Raw genomic sequence first — 24,674 nt, forward strand, 5'->3', positions numbered from 1 at the left:
CTGCCTTCTCCTCACCCTCTTCTATCTTATTTTATGATTCTTCTCAAGTCACTGAGTATGCTCAGGATTTCTCTCCTCTCTACCCTGTGGGGATCTATGGAACCGAGCTCAGCTTTTCTATCTTTTTTGTTTACCGAGTTAGTACCCCCAAACTGAAATAGATTTGGAGTCCCCATGTGTTGATCATTTGTCTTACTTTTTATATAGGTTTTTTGAAAAAGACTATAAATTATAGAGAGTTATACAAAAAAAAAAAAAAAACCAATGAAACAGGGTTGAAAAGAGGTCATGATTATTCTGGCAGGGGCCCTAGACTCAGGATGAGGTTAGTTCCACTCCCCTCCTACACAGCAAGATCCTTGAGGGAAGGAGCCGAGTCCTTTATCTTTTTCATCCTTTTCAGTGCCCTTGTATAGTTGATGCTCAATGGTCCTGTTAACCAGACGTGGTCCAGGAACCCACATTTCTAGTGAATCTGATATATATTTAAGTAAATTTGTACATTCCATTGTTTTAAGTCTTAACATATTAAAAACAATAAGTGGTATTGATAAATATTACTTTTCATTCATTCATTCATTAAACAACCTTAATTTTTCTGTTCTCTGACCTTCCTGACTTGAACTCAGCCAAGCCTAAAGTGTTTGCTTTTCTGAAAGCAAGGTGTGAGGAGCAGGTTTAGATTTAGAGGGCTGCAAAATTCATCTTATGATTATGATATGTAGGCCAACTTGGGATAAGATTCTATGAAACTACATGAGGACACCAAACACTTGAGATGTTTTTACCTTGAACACACTGGGAACTTGAAGCTTTGGTGATGGGACTCCAATCAAAAAATCAATAATCACCATTGTGAAGATAGTGAGGAAAACAGCAAAGTCACTCACCATGGAGCGTACCTGGCATAAGAAAGAATTGGAAAGGTGTTTTAGTAGGTTAAATATAGTAGAAAAGAATTTAGACTGTTAAAGGTTTTAAAATCCTCAGAAGAGTGCTTTCATTTTACAGTTGAATTAATACAGCATATTTAAACAACAAAAATATGTTAATATACCCAAATTAATGCCCATTAAGTATGGCAAAGATGAGGAAGAATAAACCCTCTGACAAACTCTAAGGTAACCAAACCTAACCTCTGAAGAGTTCTGTTTGGGGCACTTAGGCCCCTGTTTAGGCTTTAGTTCTGAGAACTTCTGGGACCTGCCAAGGTCCATAGTGCTAGCCAAGAACCTCACAGCAGCATCAACTTTGCTTCTTCCCTCATACCGAATATCCAATCTTTCTGCAAGTTGACCCTACCTTCAGAACTTATCCACCTCCACTGCTCCTACCCAGATCACCATCAGCTCTTATTTGGGTAACTGCAGCAGCCTCCTAACTTGCTTCTGCCTTTGCTCTCTACAGTTTTCTTTAAACGTAGCCACTGGAATAATAACTTAAAACATAAGCTGAATCAAGTCACTTCTTTACCAAAACCCTGAACTGGCTCCTCTTTTTACTGAGTTAAAAGCCCAAAAGGCCTTCTTAGCCTATAAGACACCCATAGACTGGCATCATTACCTCTCCAATCTTAGCTCCTAATGCCCTCTTGCTCGTTCACTCTGCTCCAGCCACACAGACTTCCTGTTGTTTCTAAAACATGCCAGGCTCGCTCCCACCTCAGGGTCTTTGCATTTGCTCATTCATCTACCTGAAACTCTTCTTCCAGGTAACCTCTTAGGTAACTCCCTCACCTCCTTTGGCTTCACTTGAATATCATCTTTGCTGTGAGATCCTAGCTGATGATTCTACCTCAAATTGGCCACATCCTCTCCCCCAGCACTTCCTGTTCTCCTTTCCTGCTTTATTTTTCTCCATAGCACTTATCTTCATTTTGTTGGGGATTCCCATCCAATTTAAAACGTGCCCTAAGAGAGCTATCCCAATTTATAGGTTAGTGTAGCTTTAATAAAATACAGTGCCTGTTAAACAACCTGTGCATGCCTTAATCTGAACTTCCAACAGACAGAGCAAAATACATCTCAGCCACACAAAACATCACTAGTACCTTAACCTGACTTCGCTTTGCTTTGAAGGCTAAGGTTTCGAGCTCACCCTCCATGCCTTTGTTAGTTCTTCCTAAATGTTATATAAATTCTCTGAAGATCCATCCCCTCTGCACACCACGAAGCCCATCTTGACCATCCTGGGGCCCAGAGGCCCTTCTTTCCTCTGAAGTCCTAAGGCACTTACATCTCAGGCTGGCATCCAACTATTTGCTACTGTCACATATGGCACCTGATGGTTTCATGTATTTCCCCTTCCTATCTGATGGTAGATACTACCTTTTACACTTCTTTTGCATTTCCCATAGCACTTAAACCAGGCCTGAGCAAGTAGTCAGTACCCAATAGCCACTTGTTAACTATTTTGTCCAGAAAGGAAACAAAGACCCAGAACTTATTTAATATGTTCCTCCCTTAACTACTGTGTTGGCTCACTGAAGTCTAAGAATGTTTTTGTCATGTATGCGTTAACAGTAAATATCTAATCAACTGAGCCCCTCACCCATCCTGCGAATGTGCCTGATTGAAACCTCACTTACAGAAAAAACACCATTTCCTCCTGCTTCAAGTTCCCTTTCAAAGCAATGGCCTATTTAACTATTCCACACTAAACCTCTAATTCTGCCCTGCCAAAACTGGTAGAAGCCCTGCTTATGATATAAACAGTGCTATCTACATCACAGAAAGGTTGTTGAGGTTTCAGTCATGCAAACCAAGTCAGGAGCACGTTGGCTGCTGCATCAATGTGGCCAGTGATTTCATAAGCTATTGAAAGAGTCATCCCTGGGAGTAGACTTTGGGGTTCCCTAAAGTATACAAGTCGATCACCCCAATTTACAATATTACAAGGAGCCATTGCATGTTAAGTTCCAGAATTCTGGAAATCAAATTTACCAGCATTCTGGAAATGAGACAATAGCTTTTAGAGAACACTACTACCACCTTAAACTTACCTGGCATTTTTAAATCAAAGAGGTTTTAAGTGTTAACCCCTCGTTCCACACCAAAGATCTATGAAGGAGGCTGCTAGACACTAGAAGAGAATGCCACGGTGTGGCTCATCAGGGAATTTGAAGCTCTCCACCCACCAATCTACTCCACAAGCAGCATGGAGCCTGAGTACAGGTTCTGTTATCTTAGAATTCTAACACAAAAGAAATGCATGAGCATGCTACCTACTCTGGTTGGGAAATAGCGGCTTGTCTTAAACGTCTTCAAGGTGCTTGAGAGGATGAAGGTGGTAAAGAAGAGAATACAAGACCAAAAGAGCACATCAGGAGTATAGGGTCCATGATGGCCACATGCAGATCCCGTGAACTCTCCATGCATTTCCTGGCATTCCTGGAGGAACAAGCACTCTGAGTGATGAAAAGCACAAGGGAATAAACAGCTGCTGCCTTCTGAGCCCATCACTCACTGTCATCCCACAGCTGCTGGGGAATGTAGGCTGCTAGCAGCATCTTCCTGACCTCCATGCTGTTGTGGGGCCCTCACTTGCACAGGCTCCTTCCAAGTAGGGTGACTACTTACGGTCCTAACTAAGATTTTTTTTTTTGTCGATATACAATGCGGTTGATTATTGTGGCCCATTACCGAAACCTCCCTCCCTCCTCCCTCTCCCTCCTCCCACCCAACAATGTCCTTTCTGTTTGATTGTCGTATCAACTTCAAGGAATTGTAGTTGCTATGTCTTCTTCCCCCCCACCCCCTGGGTTTGTGTGTGTGTGTGTGTGTGTGTGTGTGTGTGTGTGTGTGTGTGAATTTATTTATTTATTTTTAGCTCCCACCAATAAGTGAGAACATGTGGTATTTCTCTTTCTATGCCTGACTTGTTTCACTTAATATAATTCTCTCAAGGTCCATCCATGTTGATGCAAATGGCAGTATTTCATTCGTTTTTATAGCTGAGTAGTATTCCATTGTGTAGATATACGACATTTTCCGTATCCACTCATCCGATGATGGACATTTGGGCTGGTTCCAACTCATCCTTATCGTAAAGAGTGCTGCGATGAACACTGGGGAACAGGTATACCTTCGACTTGATAACTTCCATTCCTCTGGGTATATTCCCAGCAATGGGATAGCTGGGTCATATGGTAGATCTATCTGCAATTGTTTGAGGAACCTCCATACCATTTTCCATAGAGGCGGCACCATTTTGCAGTCCCACCAACAATGTATGAGAGTTCTTTTTTCTCCACAACCTCGCCAGCACTTATCCTTCAGAGTCTTGGATTTTAACAATCCTAACTGGGGTGAGATGGTATCTCAGTGTAGTTTGGATTTGCATTTCCCGGATGCTGAGTGATGTTGAGCATTTTTTCATATGTCTGTTGGCCATTTGTATATCTTCCTTAGAGAAATGCCTGCTTAGCTCTTTTGCCCATTTTTTAATTGGGTTGCTTGTTTTTTTCTTGTAAAGTTGTTTGAGTTCCTTGTATATTCTGGATATTAATCCTTCGTCAGATGTATATTTTTCAAATATTTTCTCCCACTCTGTTGGTTGTCTTTTAACTCTGTTAATTGTTTCTTTTGCTGTGCAGAAACTCTTTTTTTTATTTTTTATTTTTTATTTTTTATTTTTTTTCTTAATTTTATTTTGTTGATATACAATATGGTTGATTATTGTGGCCCATTACCAAAACCTCCCTCCCTCCTCCCTCTCCCCACTCTCTCCCAACAATGTCCTTTCTGTTAGCTTGTCGTATCAACTTCAAGTAATTGTAGTTGTTATGTCTTCTTCCCCACCCCACCCCGGTTTGTGTGTGTGTGTGTGTGTGTGTGTGTGTGTGTGTGTGTGTGTGTGAATTTATTTATTTTTAGCTCCCACCAATAAGTGAGAACATGTGGTATTTCTCTTTCTGTGCCAGACTCGTTTCACTTAATATAATTCTCTCAAGGTCCATCTATGTTGTTGCAAATGGCAGTATTTCATTCGTTTTTATAGCTGAGTAGTATTCCATTGTGTAGATATACGACATTTTCCGTATCCACTCATCCGATGATGGACATTTGGGCTGGTTCCAACTCTTGGCTATTGTAAAGAGTGCTGCGATGAACATTGGGGAACAATTATACCTTCGACCTGATGATTTCCATTCCTCTGCGTATATTCCCAGCAGTGGGATAGCTGGGTCATATGGCAGATCTATCTGCAATTGTTTGAGGAACCTCCATACCATTTTCCATAGAGGCTGCACCATTTTGCAGTCCCACCAACAATGTATGAGAGTTCCTTTTTCTCCGCAACCTCACCAGCATTTATTGTTCAGAGTCTTTTGGATTTTAGCCATCCTAACGGGGGTGAGATGGTATCTCAGTGTAGTTTGGATTTGCATTTCCCAGATGCTGAGTGATGTTGAGCATTTTTTCATATGTCTGTTGGCCATTTGTATATCTTCCTTAGAGAAATGCCTGCTTAGCTCTTTTGCCCATTTTTTAATTGGGTTGCTTGTTTTTTTTCTTGTAAAGTTGTTTGAGTTCCTTGTATATTCTGGATATTAATCCTTTGTCAGATGTATATTTTTCAAATATTTTCTCCCACTCTGTTGGTTGTCTTTTAACTCTGTTAATTGTTTCTTTTGCTGTGCAGAAGCTCTTTCGTTTGATATAATCCCATTTGTTTACTTATCCTTTGGTTGCCCGTGCTTTTGGGGTTGTATTCATGAAGTCTCTGTCCAGCCCTATTTCCTGAAGTCTCTCTCCTATGTTTTCTTTAAGAAGTTTTATTGTTTCAGGGTTTGTATTTAATTCTTTAATCCATTTTGAGTTGACTTTAGTGTATGGTGAAAGGTATGGGTCTAGTTTCATTCTCCTGCATACTGATATCCAGTTCTGCCAGCACCATTTGCTAAAGAGGCAGTCTCTTCCCCAGTGTATAGGCTTGGTGCCTTTGTCAAAGATCAGATAGCTGTAGGTGTGTGGGTTGATTTCTGGATTCTCTATTCTATTCCATTGATCAGTGTGTCTGTTTTTATGCCAGTACCATACTGTTTTGGTTCTTATAGCTTTGTAGTATAGTTTAAAGTCAGGTAGTGTTATGCCTCCAGCTTTATTTTTTTTGCTCAGCGTTGCTTTGGCTATGCGTGGTCTTTTGTTATTCCATATAAATATCTGGATAGTTCTTTCCATTTCTGAGAAAAATGTCTTTGGAATTTTGATGGGGATTGCATTAAATTTGTATATCACTTTGGGTAGTATGGACATTTTCACTATGTTGATTCTTCCAATCCAAGAGCATGGGATATCTTTCCATCTTCTTGTATCCTCTCTAATTTCTCTCAGCAGTGGTTTGTAGTTCTCATTATAGAGATTTTTCACCTCCTTGGTTAACTCAATTCCTAAGTATTTTATCTTTTTGGTGGCTATTGTAAATGGGCCGGCTTTCTTGATTTCTCTTTCTGCATGTTCACTATTAGAGAATAGAAATGCTACTGATTTTTGTGTGTTGATTTTGTATCCTGCTACTGTGCTGAAGTCATTTATCACCTCCAAGAGTTTTTTTGTAGAGGCTTTAGGCTGTTCGATATATAGGATCATGTCATCTGCAAACAGGGACCGTCTGACTTCATCTTTTCTAATCTGGATGCCCTTTATTTCCTTCTCTTCTCTGATTGCTCTGGCTAGTACTTCCAATACTATGTTGAATAGGAGTGGTGAGAGTGGGCATCCTTGTCTAGTTCCTGTTCTTAAAGGAAAAGCTTTCAGCTTTTCCCCATTCAGGATGATATTGGCAGTGGGTTTATCATATATGGCTTTAATTATGTTGAGATACTTTCCATCTATACCTAACTTATAGAGGGTCTTTGTCATGAATGAGTGTTGAATTTTATCAAATGCCTTTTCAGCATCTATAGAGATGATCATGTTGTCCTTGTGTTTGATTTTATTAATATGGTGTATCACATTTATGGATTTGTGTATGTTGAACCAACCTTGCATCCCTGGGATGAATCCCACTTGATTGTGGTGAATAATTTTACATATGTGTTGCTGTATTCTGTTTGCTAGTATTTTAGTGGGGATTTTTGCATCTATATTCATCAAGGATATCGGCCTGTAGTTTTCTTTTTTGGTTATATCTTTACCTGGTTTTGGTATCAGGATGATGTTTGCTTCATAGAATGAGTTTGGGAGATTTGCGTCTGTTTCAATCTCTTGGAAAAGTTTGTAAAGAATTGGTGTCAATTCCTCTTTGAATGTGTGGTAAAATTCTGCTGTGAATCCACCTGGTCCTGGGCCTTTCTTTGTTGGGAGCTTTCTGATAACAGCTTCAATTTCCTTTATTGTTATTGGTCTGTTCAGATTTTCTACGTCTTCATGGCTCAGTTTTGGGAGCTTGTGTGTGTCCAGAAATTTATCCATTTCCTCCAGATTTTCAAACTTGATGGCGTATAGTTGTTTATAGTAGTCTCGAATGATTCCTTGTATTTCAGATGAATCAGTTGTAATATCACCTTTTTCATTTCTAAATTTTGTTATTTGAATCTTCTCTCTTCTTTTTTTTGTTAGCCATGCTAATGGTTTGTCAATTTTATTTATCTTTTCAAAAAACCAACTTTTTGATTCATTGATCTTTTGTATTGTTTTTTGGGTTTCAATTTCATTAAGTTCTGCTCTGATCTTAATGATTTCTTTCCGTCTGCTAACTTTAGGTTTGGATTGTTCTTGTTTTTCTAGATCTTTAAGGTGAAGTGTTAGGTTGTTCACTTGCCATCTTTCCATTCTTCTGAGGTGAGCATTTAATGCAATAAATTTCCCCCTCAATACTGCTTTTGCAGTATCCCACAGGTTTTGGTATGATGTATCATTATTTTCATTAGTTTCAATAAATTTTTTGATTTCCTGCTTGATTTCTTCTTGGACCCATATGTCATTAAGTAGAATGCTGTTTAATTTCCATGTGTTTGTATAGTTTCCAGAATTTCATTTATCATTGATTTCTAGTTTTAATCCATTATGGTCTGAGAAAATACATGGGATAATTCCAATTTTTTTGAATTTGTTGAGACTTGATTTGTGACCTAATATGTGATCTATCCTGGAGAATGATCCATGTGCTGATGAGAAGAATGAATATTCTGAGGTTGTTGGGTGGAATGTTCCGTAGATATCTGCGAAGTCCAATTGGTCTAGAGTATTGTTTAGATCTTGTATTCTCTGCTGATTCTTTGCCTAGATGATTTGTCCAATATTGACAGTGGGGTTTTCAGGTCCCCTGCTATTATGGTATTAGTATCTATTTCCTTCCTTAGGTCTAATAGAGTTTGTTTTATAAATCTGGCTGCTCCAACATTGGGTGCGTACATATTTATGATTGTTATGTCTTCTTGATGGATCAGTCCTTTTATCATTGTGTAGTGTCCCTCGTTGTCTCTTTTTATGGTTTTTAGCTTAAAGTCTACTTTGTCAGATATAAGAATAGCTACTCCAGCTCGTTTTTCTTTTCTGTTTGCATGGTAAATCTTTTTCCATCCTTTCACTCTTAGTCTACGTGAGTCTTTATGGGTGAGGTGGGTCTCTTGAAGGCAGCATATAGTTGGGTCCTCCTTTTTAATCCAGTCAGCCAGTCTGTGTCTTTTGATTGGGGAATTTAAGCCTTTTACATTAAGAGTTGTTATTGAAAAGTGTTGATTTATTCCTAGCATTATTTTATTGTTGTTTGGTTGTCTTAGGTGTCTTTTGTTCCTTGCTTTCTGATTTACTGTTTGTTTTCTGTGTTTGTTGGTTCCTTAGGTTGTAGATAGCCTTTCTGTTTGTTTTTTTTCTCTTCATGAATGACATTCTTATTATACTAGTGGCTTTAGATTTTTCTTGGGTTTTTATGGTAGTGGTAGTTATTTTTCAGGAACCAAACCCAGTAATCCCTTGAGAATTTCTTGTAAGGGTGGTCGTGTGGTGGTGAACTCCCGCAGTTTTTGTTTTTCTGAGAAATATAGTATTTGCCCTTCATTTCGGAAGGATAGCCTTGCAGGATAGAGTATTCTTGGCTGACAATCTCTGTCTTTTAGTATTTTGAATATATCATCCGATTCCTTTCTAGCTTTTAGGGTTTGTGATGAAAAGTCTGATGTTAGCCTGATTGGGGCTCCCTTATAGGTGATTTGACGCTTCTCTCTTGCAGCTTTTAAGATTCTCTCTTTGTCTCTGAGTTTTGCCAATTTGACTATAACATGTCTTGGAGAAGACCTTTTGGGATTGAATACATTTGGAGATCGTTGAGCTTCCTGGATCTGAAGATCTGTGATTTTTCCTATACCTGGGAAGTTTTCTGCCACTATTTTGTTGAATATGTTTTCAATGCAATCTCCATTTTCCTCCCCTTCTGGAATACCCATGACTTGGATATTTGAGCGCTTAAGGTTGTCTGATATCTCTCTCAGATTTTCTTCAATGCCTTTGATTCTTTTTTCTTTTTTTTTCTGTTTGTGTTATTTCAAACAGCCCATCTTCAAGTTCAGAGGTTCTCTCTTCAACTTCCACAAGCCTGTTGGTTAAGCTCTCCATTGTGTTTTTTATTTCGCTGAATAACTTCTTCAGTTCAGCAAGTTCTGCTACATTTTTTTTCAGGGCATTGATTTCCTTGTACACTTCCTCTTTCAGGTCCTGTATACTTGTCCTCATTTCATCATGGTGTCTAGCTGAGTTTTCTTGTATCTCATTCAGTTTACTTAGAATTATCACTCGAAACTCCTTGTCAGTCATTTCAAGGGCTTCTTGTTCTATAGGATCTAGAGCATGAGATTTATTATCTTTTGGTGGTGTACTTTCTTGATTTTTCGTATTTCTGGTATCTTTTCTTTGATGTTTATTCATTGTGGCAGGTGGTTTCACAGTCCACAGGTTTGACACTGTTAACTGACTAAGATGTTGCTGTGGTTGCCAATTTGGTCTCGCTACCTCAGTGACTCCCTGTTCTGTGTGCTCTGGTCCGGGCTGCAGGGATGCGCCGAGGCACTGCAGAGCGTGTGGTCTCTGCAGAGCTTCCCCTTCCCCTGCAGGATGTCTCCCTGCTCTGTGCGCGCTAGGCCAGGCTTGGGATGGAGCCCAGTGGCGGTGGTGAAGCCTACCTGCTGCTGGATTGCACGGCAGCAGTGCGGACTCTGTGGAGTTCCCGCCTCCCCTGCCTGACGTCTCCCCGCTCTGTGTGCACTGGGCTGGGTTGGGAATGAAGCCGGGTGGCGGTAGTGAAGCCTACCTGTTGGATCACACAGTGGCGGCCCCGCAGGGCATGTGGTCTCTGTGGAACTTCTGCCTCTCCCGCTGGACGTCTCCCTGTCTCGGCCATTTGTTGATTCGCTTCCAGCTCCAGGGACGGGCAGGTGTGGGTGGGGGATCAGAAGACGTGGTCACCGCTGCAGCCCGGGTGACACATGCCAGCTCAGGCCTCCACGTTTCCACCTCTGCGGCTGCAGCTGCGACGCAGGCTGCGGCGCACCGGCGGGTTGCACGCGCGGGTTGGAGGAAGATTCCCGGTTCTCAGCAGGGTAAAGACACCCTTTCAAAGCCTTTCCTTTGCGCCGATTCTGCTACAGATGCATCTGGCACTGGCCTCAGCCTGCTTCTACTCCTGGCGGAAAAGCGGCAGGCAGCTCTCCTCTTCTGCCATCTTGACCTCCACTCTGACTGGTGCCCGCTGAGGCCACTGACCTCTTTCACGGACCAGCGAGAACTGCCGGCCGCAAACCACTGCTCGGTTCCCCGGACCCGCCAGTCTGCCTCCTAGGGAGTTGCCGGATCCCCAGATGAAATCTTACCGCTCGTCTGGAGGCCCGGTCGGCTCAGAGCGGCTGCGCAACCATCAAAACTCTTTAGTTTGATATAATCCCATTTGTTTACTTTTCCTTTGGTTGCCCGTGCTTTTGGGGTCGTATTCATGAAGTCTGTGTCCAGTCCTATTTCCTGAAGTCTCTCTCCTATGTTTTCTTTAAGAAGTTTTATTGTTTCAGGGTTTATATTTAATTCTTTAATCCATTTTGAGTTGACTTTAGTGTATGGTGAAAGGTATGGGTCTAGTTTCATTCTCCTGCATACTGATATCCAGTTCTGCCAGCACCATTTGCTAAAGAGGCAGTCTCTTCCCCAGTGTATAGGCTTGGTGCCTTTGTCAAAGATCAGATAGCTGTAGGTGTGTGGGTTGATTTCTGGATTCTCTATTCTATTCCATTGATCAGTGTGTCTGTTTTTATGCCAGTACCATATGTTTTGGTTCTTATAGCTTTGTAGTATAGTTTAAAGTCAGGTAGTGTTATGCCTCCAGCTTTATTTTTTTTGCTCAGCGTTGCTTTGGCTATGCGTGGTCTTTTGTTATTCCATATAAATGTCTGGATAGTTCTTTCCATTTCTGAGAAAAATGTCTTTGGAATTTTGATGGGGATTGCATTAAATTTGTATATCACTTTGGGTAGTATGGACATTTTCACTATGTTGATTCTTCCAATCCAAGAGCATGGGATATCTTTCCATCTTCTTGTATCCTCTCTAATTTCTCTCAGCAGTGGTTTGTAGTTCTCATTATAGAGATTTTTCACATCCTTGGTTAACTCAATTCCTAAGTATTTTATCTTTTTGGTGGCTATTGTAAATGGGCCGGCTTTCTTGATTTCTCTTTCTGCATGTTCACTATTAGAGAATAGAAATGCCACTGATTTTTGTGTGTTGATTTTGTATCCTGCTACTGTGTTGAAATCATTTATCACCTCCAAGAGTTTTTTTGTAGAGGCTTTAGGCTGTTCGATATATAGGATCATGTCATCTGCAAACAGGGACCGTTTGACTTCATCTTTTCCAATCTGGATGCCCTTTATTTCCTTCTTTTCTCTGATTGTTCTGGCTAGTACTTTATTTATCACCTCCAAGAGTTTTTTTGTAGAGGCTTTAGGCTGTTCGATATATAGGATCATGTCATCTGCAAACAGGGACCGTCTGACTTCATCTTTTCTAATCTGGATGCCCTTTATTTCCTTCTCTTCTCTGATTGCTCTGGCTAGTACTTCCAATACTATGTTGAATAGGAGTGGTGAGAGTGGGCATCCTTGTCTAGTTCCTGTTCTTAAAGGAAAAGCTTTCAGCTTTTCCCCATTCAGGATGATATTGGCAGTGGGTTTGTCATATATGGCTTTAATTATGTTGAGATACTTTCCATCTATACCTAACTTATAGAGAGTCTTTGTCATGAATGAGTGCTGAACTTTATCAAATGCTTTTTCAGCATCTATAGAGATGATCATATGGTCCTTGTGTTTGACTTTATTAATATGGTGTATCACATTTATGGATTTGTGTATGTTGAACCAACCTTGCATCCCTGGGATGAATCCCACTTGATTGTGGTGAATAATTTTACTTATGTGTTGCTGTATTCTGTTTGCTAGTATTTTAGTGAGGATTTTTGCATCTATATTCATCAATTATATCGGCCTGTAGTTTTCTTTTTTGGTTATATCTTTACCTGGTTTTGGTATCAGGATGATGTTTGCTTCATAGAATGAGTTTGGGATATTTGCGTCTGTTTTAATCTTTTGGAATAGTTTGTAAAGAATCGGTGTCAATTCCTCTTTGAATGTTTGGTAAAATTCTGCTGTGAATCCATCTGGTCCTGGACTTTTCTTTTTTGGGAGCCTTCTGATAACAGCTTCAATCTCCTTTATTGTTATTGGTCTGTTCAGATTTTCTACGTCTTCATGGCTCAGTTTTGGGAGCTTGTGTGTGTCCAGAAATTTATCCATTTCCTCTAGATTTTCAAATTTGTTGGCGTATAGTTGTTTACAGTAGTCTTGAATGATTCCTTGTATTTCAGATGAATCAGTTGTAATATCACCTTTTTCATTTCTAATTTTTGTTATTTGAATCTTTTCTCTTCTTTTTTTTGTTAGCCGTGCTAATGTTTGTCAATTTTATTTATCTTTTCAAAAAACCAACTTTTTGATTCATTGATCTTTTGTATTGTTTTTTGGGTTTCAATTTCATTCAGTTCTGCTCTGATCTTAATGATTTCTTTCCGCTAAGACATTTTTAAAAATAAAACCAGAGACTATCTCAAACAAATACTACTTCCAAGGCTCTGGGAATACCCTTACATTCATATTGCTTTTATTATAGAACTTGAATCTTACAGACTAAAGTGAATCTTACAGAACCAAACTAAGATTCTTCAAGCCCTATAAAGCCTGGATCTGCCCCCTGCCCTGCATGGTTTCATCCCCACATATCCTTAGTGCAGGGTCACTAGGTTGGGTGTGCATAGGAGAAAAGAGAGGGGCAATCTTCTCCCTTTATGTAGAAGAGAACTTTTGAAAGGGCAAAATGAAGGTCAGTAATAATACAAGGGTACTTCAAAAAGTTCATGTAAAGATTCATATTATCTTTTAATTCTATTTTACCACAAACTTTTTGAAGTACGCTTGCAATTCTTGTTTAAAAGCTTCATTTCTGTAAATGCCAGAGTTTGCCAAAGGGCTACCTATCTTCCATCTAGAAATCCCTCCTAAACATGGTGGTCACAATGCTAGGGCATCTGGCAGCTCCTAGACTTACACTGACAGTCAGGTTAGCCCAGGGGACTTCTGTTGTCACGATGTTGTGATCTTTCCAGTACTGCAAGGTATGATTGTTCGGATTCTCTGGGAGACTACACCTGCAGCTGAAGGGGAAAGAAAAAAGATTACTGAAGAAAGCAGTCCAATATTCAATTAAATGTTTTTAGCCATGGCTGGGTTACAGGCTCCATCAGAGCCTGCCTTGTTCCTCCTCCATATACCTCAGATCCCTGATGTAGGTCCTATTGGTTTAATCACTGGGTCCGAGGCTGGAGCTGCTGAATGCATGGAGCAGGAGCTGGCAAAAGCCGCAGCTGTGCTCTTCAGATGAAGTTGCTTGGAGGCAGCAGGTGGGGAGAGGGCCTTGGTGGCTCCTAGGCCAGCAAGACCACTAATAGGGTTCCTATGGACCCACATAGGAGCGAGGAGCCACAACTGAGAAAAAGGAGCCACTCAGAGGCTGGTGAGTCATCACAAGGGACCAGCACACAGCCTGCCCCATGGGAAGTGTTTGCACCATGGGCTCTGGGGGGAAACGGGCCCACCAGAACACGGGGGCACAGCAAGGACAGCTGATCTGCACCCCAATCAGCTTAGGACCATTCACAGGAGACTGGTCAGGAATATAGAATTGCATGGGGTGCAGTTTGATGAAAAGACTCAGGTCCAGACCAGGCTTTCTATACAACCCAGGTACACCGGCTTTCACTAGACCCAGAAGTACCTATAAAGTCAACCATTAAAACCTGAGCTGCACAAAAAGTCTTCCCTAGGGAATCAGCAGCAAAGCAGCAATTTAGCTCAACCACAGAGCTCAAGTACTGGTACACACAGGAAGTTCCCCCATTTTAGAAGTAAGCAAAGGACAACAAATTAGTTCCAGTGCAGAGTTTAAGTGGTGGGAACAGCAAATAACCCAACACAGAACTCAAAGAAAAAACAAAATACCCACAACCAGAGACAAAGTTTGATATTAAGTAGTAAAGGTCTCATTTCATCAAAGAACACCTATAACACCTAGAAGAACCAGAAGTCCCCTGGGCTACCAAGCCAGAAGGGGGGAGAGCTGGGGGCCTCAGCAATGCCCCCCAACACCCACAACCAGTCCCAAGGGTAGGGGACGAGGGCCTCGGCCACAACCCCCTGACACACTCAGCCAGCCCAACGGTGACCACTGAGCTGCAGCAGTAAGTACTCCAGACTCTCCCAAGCTGGGGGGGTGGGAGGCTGAAGGTCTCAGCCCACCCCCAACACATACAGCCAGCCCAGCAGTAACCACTGACCTTCCGCAGGAAGTGCCCCAAGCTCTCCTGAGCCAGGGCAGTGGGGGTCCAATGGCCCTGGTCATGCCCCCACAACACGCACAACCAGCCCAGTGATGACCACCAAGCTGCAGCAAGAAGGGCCCCAGGTTCTCGAGCTGGGGTGGTGGGGGCAAGGACTTTTGCCACATCCCCCTGACATCTGCACCCAGCCTGGCAATGACCAAGCCACCACTGAAAGCCCCCTGGTCTCCCCTGTGGGAATGAGGGGAGTGCCACAGGCCTCAATCCTGCCCCTCCTCCTTCCTCCTTGTCCATCACATTTCCTTCCCCTTTCCTCTCTCCCTGTCCCCCCCAACTGCTCCACAACAACATCCTAGAATGTAAAAAAAAATATTAATAAAATTACATTTTCTTTAAAAAATAATAATCACTGGGCCCATCTGTAGGCCCAATCACACCCCAATTTTTGCACTAGTCATTACTAAAGATGGACTCAAATCAGTATGGGTCTTGGTTTAAATTGCTCTGATAACCATGCTTGGCATATGATGTGCCCAGAATGAGCCCTAGTGGTTTCCTTGATTGGTTTCCATCTCTTAGGCTCTTGCTGTAAAATTCAATTTCCATAGCAAGTAGGTCCTGATACCCGCTCTCAGTTCTCAACAACTTCCACCAAGCCCGGATATCTTACTCCCAAAACCCACCCCCCATCACGCTTTTGTTCTAAAAATCAGAGTCTCCTGGAATTGTGATGCAAGCTATTCCTGACACTGCATTATCCTTGGTAATATTCCACCTCCTTGCCATTTCCTGACTACTCCATTAGCTTTACCAGGCCTTCTCTTCTATCCAAACCAGACCAGACCACACCTATCCCACTGGCCACCATGTTGCTTTCTAGTCCCAGGATGATTCATGCCTGAACTGGCTCCCAGTATGGTCAACTGACATAGCCATATCCACCAATTCTGTTTAATCTGTGAATTTATTAGCATGTCTTCTAAGATATAGCATGACTGAATTAAAATTCAAAAAGATCTTAACAGATTAGAATAATAGGAGGAAACAAACAAAATAAAAAATAATAGAGAAAGCTATAAAGCCCTTACATTTAGGTTTAAAAAATCAATTCCAAATTTGGAAGCAACCAAGATGTCCTTCAGTAGGTGAATGAATAAATAAATCATGGCACATCAAGACAATGGAACATTATCTAGCACTAAAAAGAAATGAGCTATCAAGCCATGAAATAACATGGAGGAACCTTAAATGCATATTACTAAGTGAAAGAAGCCAATCTAAAAAGGCTACATACTAGGGCCGAGCCCGTGGCACACTCGGGAGAGTAAGGTGCTGGGAGTGCAGCGACGCTCCCGCTGCGGGTTCGGATCCTCTATAGAAATGGCCGGTGCACCCACTGGCGGAGTGCTGGTCATGAAAAAGACCAAAAAATAATAATAATAATAAATAAAAAATAAAAAGGCTACATACTGGATGATTCCAACTATACGACATCCTGGAAAAGACAAAACTATGGATACAGTAAAAAGATCAATGGTTGTCAGGGTTTGATAGGGAGGGAGAGATGAACAAGCAGAATACAGAGGATTTTGGGGCCGGCCCCGTGGCGCACTCAGGAGAGTGCAGCGCTTGGGAGCACAGCGGCGCTCCCCCCGCGGGTTTGGATCCTATATAGGAATGGCCAGTGTGCTCACTGGCTCAGCGCTGTGCAGGCGACCCCACGCCAAGGGTTGTGATCCCCTTACTGGTCACAAAAAGACAAAAAAAAAAAAAAAAAAAGAATAAAGAGGATTTTTAGGGCAGTGAAACTATTATGTAAGATACTATAATGGTAGATATGTCATTATACATTTGTCAAAATCCATAGAATGTACAACACCAAGAGTGAACCCTAATGTAAACTATGAACTTTGGTTCACTGATTTAACAAATGTACCACTCTGGCCAAGATGTTGATAATGGGAAAGGCTGTGCATGTGTGGGGCAGGGAATATATGGGAACTCTCCATATTTTTTTTTTATTTTAATTTTTTTTATTTTAACATTTACTTGTACATATTTTTGGGATACAGTGTGTTGTTTCAATATATGCATATCTGCACAAAGATTCACTTAGGGTAGACAGCATAGTTTTGTACCCATTAGTTCATGACTTCCCCTTCCCACTGCCTCCCAGCCCCTGGTAACCATTATTCTACTCTCTACTTCAATGAGAAACACTTTTTCTTTTTTTTTTTTTTTTCCAGATTCCACATATGAGTGAGATCATGTGGTGTTTCTGTGTCTGACTTACTTCACTTAACATGATGGTTCCCAGTTCTATCCGTGTTGCTCCAAATGATAGGATATTATTTCTTTTTACAGCTGAATAGTATTCCATTGTGCATATATACCACAGTTTTTACCCATTCATCCACTGATGACCATTTAGGTTGATTCTATCTCTTGACTACTGTGAACAGTGTTGTGACGAACATGGGAGCACAGGTATCTTTTTGATACATTGATTTCATTTCCTTTGGGTATATAATCAGTAGTGGGATAAGTGGTCGTAAGGTAAATCTATTTTTAGTTCTCTGAGGAACCTCCATACTGTTTTCCATAATGGCTGTACCAATTTACATTCCTACCTACAATGTAGGAGAGGGAAATCTTTGTACTTTTTGCTCAACTTTGTTGTGACCCTAAAAGTGCTCTAAAAGTAAGGTATTTCTAAAAAATAAATTCCACACATAGTAACACAAAATCACTTAAAAAGTTGGGGAGTTCTAGCTTTACATCAACTCCATATGAACCAACAGTGGACTGCAACTAAGAAAATACCCATCTTGAGCTTTATTAACAAAAAATTACAGTTTCCAGATCCAAACAAAGTCTACTGTTTCCAGAGCTGGTCACTTTTGTTTGTCTTCTCCTAGTAGGACATAAACCTCATGAGGGTAGATCATTTGTCTGTCATATATACCACTTTGTTTCCAGGGCCTAAAACATAATAAAACCTGTCACGTAATAGGTGCTCAATAAACATTTGTTAAATAAATAAATAAATGACAAAAAGAGATCAAAGAATGAACCTTAAATTAGAACCCCAATATGCATAGGCTCCAATTCATTAGGCTTTGAAGATTATACTCCCTCATCATTATTACTTTGTAATAAAATAATTTAAAATTCTAATAAATTTATTAATTCTGATTTTTAAAAGGTTAATGAATGGAACTAGAATAGAGAGAAGTGCATTTGCGGTTAGATGGCAGATGCCTCTATGCAGTGTGCTCTCTTTTCTCAGGCAGTTTCAGGTCAGAATTGTTCACTTCACAACCAGATCCTCCACATCAGACTGTATAGCCAGAAGAGAGGGAAACTGATAATACAGAGCTAAAGGAAGAGGATCTTTAGTCACAATTTGGAGAATACCATTACAGAGAAGAAATTATTTATAGGACAAGACTCTCCTAGATGGTTGAAAACACAGCCAAATACTATATTTCTTTTCCAGCTGATCCAAACTATGTCGAACACTGAAGAAAATGTAATCTCTTGAGTTGAAATCTAGGAAGTAAATAGACTTCTAGGGCTGGCCCGTGGCTCACTTGGGAGAGCGTGGTGCTGACAGCACCAAGTCAGGGGTTAAGATCCCCTTACCAGTCATCTTTAAAAAAATAATAAATAAATAAATAAATAGATTTCTAGATCTTTATGATACAGTGTGAGAGGTTCCTGGATCTGAAAGGAATTATTAATACGTCTCTTCCTAATGATTCCCAAGAGTTGCCTATACATACTGTCAGAAAAAGAGAGTTCACTCTCTTAGTTGATAACATAGTCCAGGGGCTCACAAGTCCTTGCAAAATGAAGTTCTTCCCAACTCATATTCTCCCTGCTACATTTGCAGCCTAATTTAGTTTCAATGCCTAGGACCAGAAGTCATGCACTGGAGAGCGTTTATCAATTCCCCTCTGGGTTCCATTATCAGACTCTCCTCTCTGTCATCACTTTTGATTGTTCTCCTCTGGCAGCCTTCCAAGTCACCTCATCCATATCTGAGCTTTATTTCTCATAGGGCCCAGACACTTCTTTAAAGAAGCTTTAAGCACTGCCTGGCTCGATACGTCAGCCATTAAACTCAGGCCCTTTGTTCAATTAAGAAACAAAAACAGAAGTAGAAAGCACACTTACTAATAGAGGCTAAGGTGGTCCAGCTGGCTGTGCATATGGATGGGGTAGGTCTCTGCCAGGTGAATCAGCTTTTCTATTGCTTCATAGATGAAAATAATGCAAATTAGGGAGGCAAATGCTTCTTCAGTGAATCGGGTAATGTAGCAGACAAGAGAACTGGCATCAGTTGCCACAAGGACAATACACAGGAAAGCGGTCCACAGTCCAATACAAGCTCGCAGGGAGAGGTATGAAAGAGCGTAGTCTCTGAAACAAGACCAAAGTTCATCAAAAACACGGATGGATAGCATTAAGAGACAAAGGGTCAGAAATGTGGTTAACTCTTCTCATATTACCCACACTAACACTGCAACTCAATTTATCCCTAATTCTGACTGCACTTCACTCCTAAATAATGCCCTGGGACAAAAAGATTTGCTTTATGAGTGCTGTTTGCCATAGCAAGGATATGGGAAGTGGAGAAGGAAGAACTGTCTCACACATAACATTTCTTCCGTTACTAACCCGTGAAATTAAGATCTCATTCTTGCAGTAACAAAAAGGGGCTGTCACTAGTTCCATGTACTCTTATTTCTAATACAAAATGAAAAAAAGATTTTATAAGAAGTAGGGATACTAAGGCATTAATGACCCCCACTGAGCAACCAGAATATGAAGGGGGGATAATAGGCCAAATTAAAAATTGACTTGAAATGGAAATGGAGGAGTTTGAATTACCTAGGGAAAGTGTGTTTTTTAAAGATAAAAAGTCAAGACTTCAATAATGGCTGAGGCACATTACTCAAACTCTTCAAGTATAGGAGACCTGCTATTTTAGGTTAGTGCTAACTGGGGGCAGGACAACAGACCAAATGATGTTCTTCCTTCAGGTTTCTCACACTCCAGAATATTTGCCTGCTTGTACTCACATAAGACCCTGGCACTCAACTCTGGCAGCACAGTAACTATATCCAGTTAGAGTTTACAGAAAAACAAATGTCTTACTTGCAGAATTTGAACAAAATCTTTTCAAACACGAGCACTGGCCCAGTACTTCCCAAGATAGTGAGAGCTTGTCCCGCAAACAAGGAATAGGCAATTCCAGTCATGGAGGCTCCAAACAAGGATTCAATTGCACTCTGAGAAGGGAAAAAAATCATCACTGAGTTCACAGCCCATCAGTAAAAAGTAATGTTGGTTTATGTACATTCCTGACTTAGCTCTCATGTGTCCCTTGATAGTCATTTGGTTGTATTTCACCTTAGCAAGCATGATGTATACACACCATCTCATATTCATATGAATAGATCCCACTTTTATAATTCAGGTGCCCAAATTCATTTGCTATGATTCCTCAACTAAGTCCTATTCTTCAGTGACTCAATTCAGTATTAAAAGATATACAGAAAGCACAAGATACCGTTCACACTATAAACTGTCATACAGAGTCACTTTAAGTCTTAAATTTTCAAATGGCATCAATATATCCATTTTCTAACCTAGGCACAATGGGCAATTCAACTGGGCTATTAAAACTGATATTCAAGCAGAAGAGAGTCTGTTCTAAAGGTAGAACTGTTTTGCTGTTTGGTGTGAAGTCAGAAGACCATGGTAATTCAGGAGAAAGAATTTAATCTCCTCAGTCCTAGCTCAGGTAATTTGGCCACCAATAGACTTGGCTGCCACCACAATTATTTTAAGTCTTCTTTGAGACCACTAAAAGTTGTTAAAAGTTCTTACTATGCGTCCCTCAGTGGCTTCTCCGAGCAATCCCCCAAAGGTGATGACAGGTGACATGCAGGCACAGTACAGGAACAGAAAGGAGGCCAAACACTGTAAGCTAAGTGCATCCCGGTAGTCACTCCAGTACCAAGGGGCCTTCCTCTTGATGTCCAGCACCAAGCCCCCAAAGAGCCTGTGGAAACATGGCAGACAGGCCTCTAACGCAGTCCCTCTTCCACAAAAGCATATGAACAGCACACATTTGAAAGCACTTCAAATGTGCTCTGTATTGAGGTAATACTTTGACTTCAATTTGACCCCAAGCACAGGAAATCTCTCTGGGGTTAGCACAGATTCTATTTGCAACCAAGGCCATAACTTACAGTAAATGTGAATGATTATCCTAAGCATTAATTTGCTATGCCCATTATTCAGCCAATAAAAAGTTCAAAAAGTTAACATGAAAGCAAGCTTCAAACTTCAAATTCTGAGCTGTTAGGAGGAAATGTGCAAAATCAACTCAAGGTATTAAAATAGTTAGTTTTATTAAATGTTTTCTAGATAAAAAAAAAACCCTATCACATGCAGTCTCTTAGTCTAAAGAACTGTTCACCTTACTCTTAAGCAATTAGCATAATAATTCATTCATGCAATTGACAAGTAGTAGCAGATACTTGGTGCCAGGCGCTGTGCCGAGTACTGGAGATGCAGCAGTGAGCAAGACAAACACAGCCCTTGCTCTCCATGACCAAGTCTAGTGCAGGAGGCAGGCAATATTGTGAGGGTGCTATGGTAGCAGACAACAGGGAGGGGCATTTCAGCAGTGACTCCAAGGACAGACTGGGAATTAGCCAGATGAGGCAGAGGGGCTGGCATGGGTGACACTTAGAGGTGAGAGTACACGGTAGGTTCGAGGTGCTAAAAGAGATAAAACTGAACAATAGAGTGTGAGGGGCTGATACCAATAGACAAGGTTGGAGAAGGTAAGTCACGAAGGGCCTTGTAAACAGTTTTAAGAAATTAGAACTTTATCTTAATAGTTTGTCGAGTTACTGAAGAACTGTAAGCAGGGAAGCAACAAAATCAAACATGCATTCTTGAAGGATTATTCTTGAGGTAGTGTGATAAATAGATTGGGATGAGAAGTGGATGAATTCAAGGGCTAATCAAGATGTAGAATCAATAGGACTTGATGGCAGGACTTCAGGGACCCTCTCCACTTCCCAAAGATGAGAGAGACCAAGAGCAAGATATTCCACACTAAGGAAGAGCAGTGCTCCCAGATTCAGTCACTTTTTCTAAGAGTGGAGTCCCTGCACCAGGATGGAAATTGTCAGGTAAGTTACAAAAAGAGCCACTCAGCATTCTACAGGACAAATCACCTGGTTTCTTCTACAAATCAATGGCACAGAAAAAAAGGAAGGGGGGCTGTTACAGAATGGGAACATAATAACCAAATGATTGGATCCTATGTCAAACAAATGAACTCTAAAAGGATGTTTCTAAACAATCACAAAAAGTTAACTATGGACAGAGCATTAGACAATTTAAAGAATAATTACTAATTTTGTTAGATTTGATAATGGCATTAGATTTGATTATTGTTTTTTAAAATGTCCTTATCAAACAGTCATACATACTGAGGTATTTACAGGTACAATGATATGATGTTGGTGATTTGGTTTAAAATAATCTAGAAAACATAAAAATAAAATTAAGTGGGAAGAAATCAATGAAATAAGATCAGCAAAATGTTGATAATGGTTGTTGGGTACATGGGGGCCCATTATACTATTCCCTCTTTATATGTTTGAAATTTCCTAAAATAAAAAGCTAAAACAGGAAACAAGCTATTCTCTCATGAAAGGAGGCTTGGCCAGCTCACTTTTTCCTTTTCTTGCCTAGGAGCCTGGAGAGGTATACTGGAGCCTGGAATCCAGCCAGCTCTCTTTCTCCACTCAAATGCTCTCTCTCATCTTGCTGGCACAATGGGTGGGCAGGTGGACACAGAGAAGACACTGTTCTATTTCACTCATTTGCTCTTTTCCTCTGATTTTGATGAGAGTAGTTAGGATTCACCTTCCTTCAACTTACAGCAGTAACATCACAATCTGGATCTGGGCTTAGGGGACAGAGGCAAAGCCAGCCTTATCTTTCATCAGTCTGGCAAAGGAGCCTTAGGCAAAGGAGCTATCTACAGGGTCTAACCTAGATCATGAGAGTTCTGCCTCAGGGTTTAGGACCAAGGCTTCAGTAAGTAATACCAAAGTGTCACTTTGTCTTGCTTTCTTCTCAAGGAACTTACAGGCAGCAGTGATTAGCCTTGGGCAAGATTCAAGCATTTCTGGGTCCTAAGCTAACTTAGTATCTTATTCCCATGTGAATAGCACCTCTTCATCGTCAATAACCTTCCTCTGAAGACCATTATGGTGGGAGACGAATCTCCTTCTGCAACAGTGAGCCTCACCCTACTGCGGCCACCTGAGATGCTGCCATGATTGGTAGGAGGCAACTTCAGAGAGGCATGTCTGTGAGCAACAGCCATAGAAGGGAAGACACATCTGTTTGCCTAGTGGTGATAAAAAGGGAGAAAGATCTGAAGCTACATCAATGATATAACTATAATTTAATAAAATAATTTTTGAATACTGATTATGGAGTCAGCCTCATACCTTGTTCATGCATAAAATCAGACTATAACTGCACATCTACCAGAGATATTAATCAGGCATGGATGCTTCTTTCCGTATCTGAGACTTCCTTTCTCTTCCAACACTGTCCTTAATGTTGAAGTGTTTTGGGGCAAGAGGCACACAGGGATATGAATTTATGCTTGATGCAAGAAAGGACTTACCCGTGTAGAGGGTCACTAGGCTCTGGAGCACTGACTTAAGGAGCCCTTCCCTGGAGGGCTTTAGGGACAGGCCAGCCATCCATTTGTCTGGTATGCTTTGGAAGAAACCTGTTTGAAGTGTGGGGGGCGATCATCGAGATAGCAGCTCCTGATACTTTTTTTCCATTAGCCCTTCCCAAAAGCCGCATTCCCAATAAGGGACATAAATCTACCCTGGAAAACCCCTTTCCAGAGTATCCTCCTTGCTGTGGAGCTTCTGGCCTAGGAACACTCTAGTCATACATTCTTCTTTTTCACATATGGCATCCCTGCCTGTGTCAACATCAGGTAGGTTGAAGGCACTGCCTTAGCTCTGGCTTGGAGGGTCAGATAACACAGAACTCAGAGTGCTGTTTTCAACTTTGTCTCCTTTTCCACCTTATTAGAGTCTGCTCTACTCCATCTTCAAATAACTCTCCCTCAAACAAGGATAGCATCCCATAACTCTCTAAATTTTGCCCCAAGGTTATGCAACATAATATGCATAAACTGGGTTTTACAACTCTGAGAAACACAACTAATGGTTTGAGGAATTATAAAACCCAGGCTAATGCATTTTTAGTCTGTGCAGTGCAGGAATGTCCAGAAACTTCTAGGATGTCCATTGCAGGGAACGTTCACCTTTACCTCCCACATAATTTGAGACTGGGAAAGGGGCTAGAGCTAGCCTGGAATTGTGATTCCTGATGCAGCTATTAGGTCACCTGCCCTAAAAGGCTACTATGGAAAGAAGGTCATGTGTTTTGAGGTCCCTTACTAATGGCTCTGAGGAAAATATCAGGAGCACAGGAAGAGGAAATACCTCCAATCAGCAGCACAAAGCTCTGAGCCCAGAAACTCCTTTAAGCTTTGTCATTTCCAGAAGTTCCTGACAAAACACTATGGGAGAACTCCTTCAAACCCCATTTGAATTTGTGAGTTAAGGTACTTGGAGTTTGTGATCAAGCATGTGATGGTCCTGGCAATATGGGATTTTCTTTGGGGATGTCAGGTAACCACTTCTGAGATCTGATAACTATTGAGATCA

The 24,674-nt window shown here is 41.0% G+C and overlaps 1 protein-coding gene across 1 annotated transcript in view; it reads right to left on the bottom strand.

The window, feature by feature from the left end:
- Positions 1-24,674, bottom strand: part of SLC4A8 (solute carrier family 4 member 8) — a 135,629-nt gene that overhangs the window by 85,561 nt on the left and 25,394 nt on the right. Inside the window, exons 11-16 of the mRNA XM_063115683.1 lie at positions 20,773-20,947; positions 20,038-20,171; positions 19,054-19,299; positions 13,587-13,692; positions 3,228-3,389; positions 789-902 (exon numbers count right to left, since the gene is read on the bottom strand). Of these exons, the coding sequence (XP_062971753.1) occupies positions 789-902; positions 3,228-3,389; positions 13,587-13,692; positions 19,054-19,299; positions 20,038-20,171; positions 20,773-20,947 (937 nt within the window). The remainder of the gene's footprint in view (positions 1-788; positions 903-3,227; positions 3,390-13,586; positions 13,693-19,053; positions 19,300-20,037; positions 20,172-20,772; positions 20,948-24,674) is intronic.

Source organism: Cynocephalus volans, chromosome 12 (genome assembly GCF_027409185.1).
Source record: "Cynocephalus volans isolate mCynVol1 chromosome 12, mCynVol1.pri, whole genome shotgun sequence".
NCBI classification, from domain to species: Eukaryota; Metazoa; Chordata; class Mammalia; order Dermoptera; family Cynocephalidae; genus Cynocephalus; species Cynocephalus volans.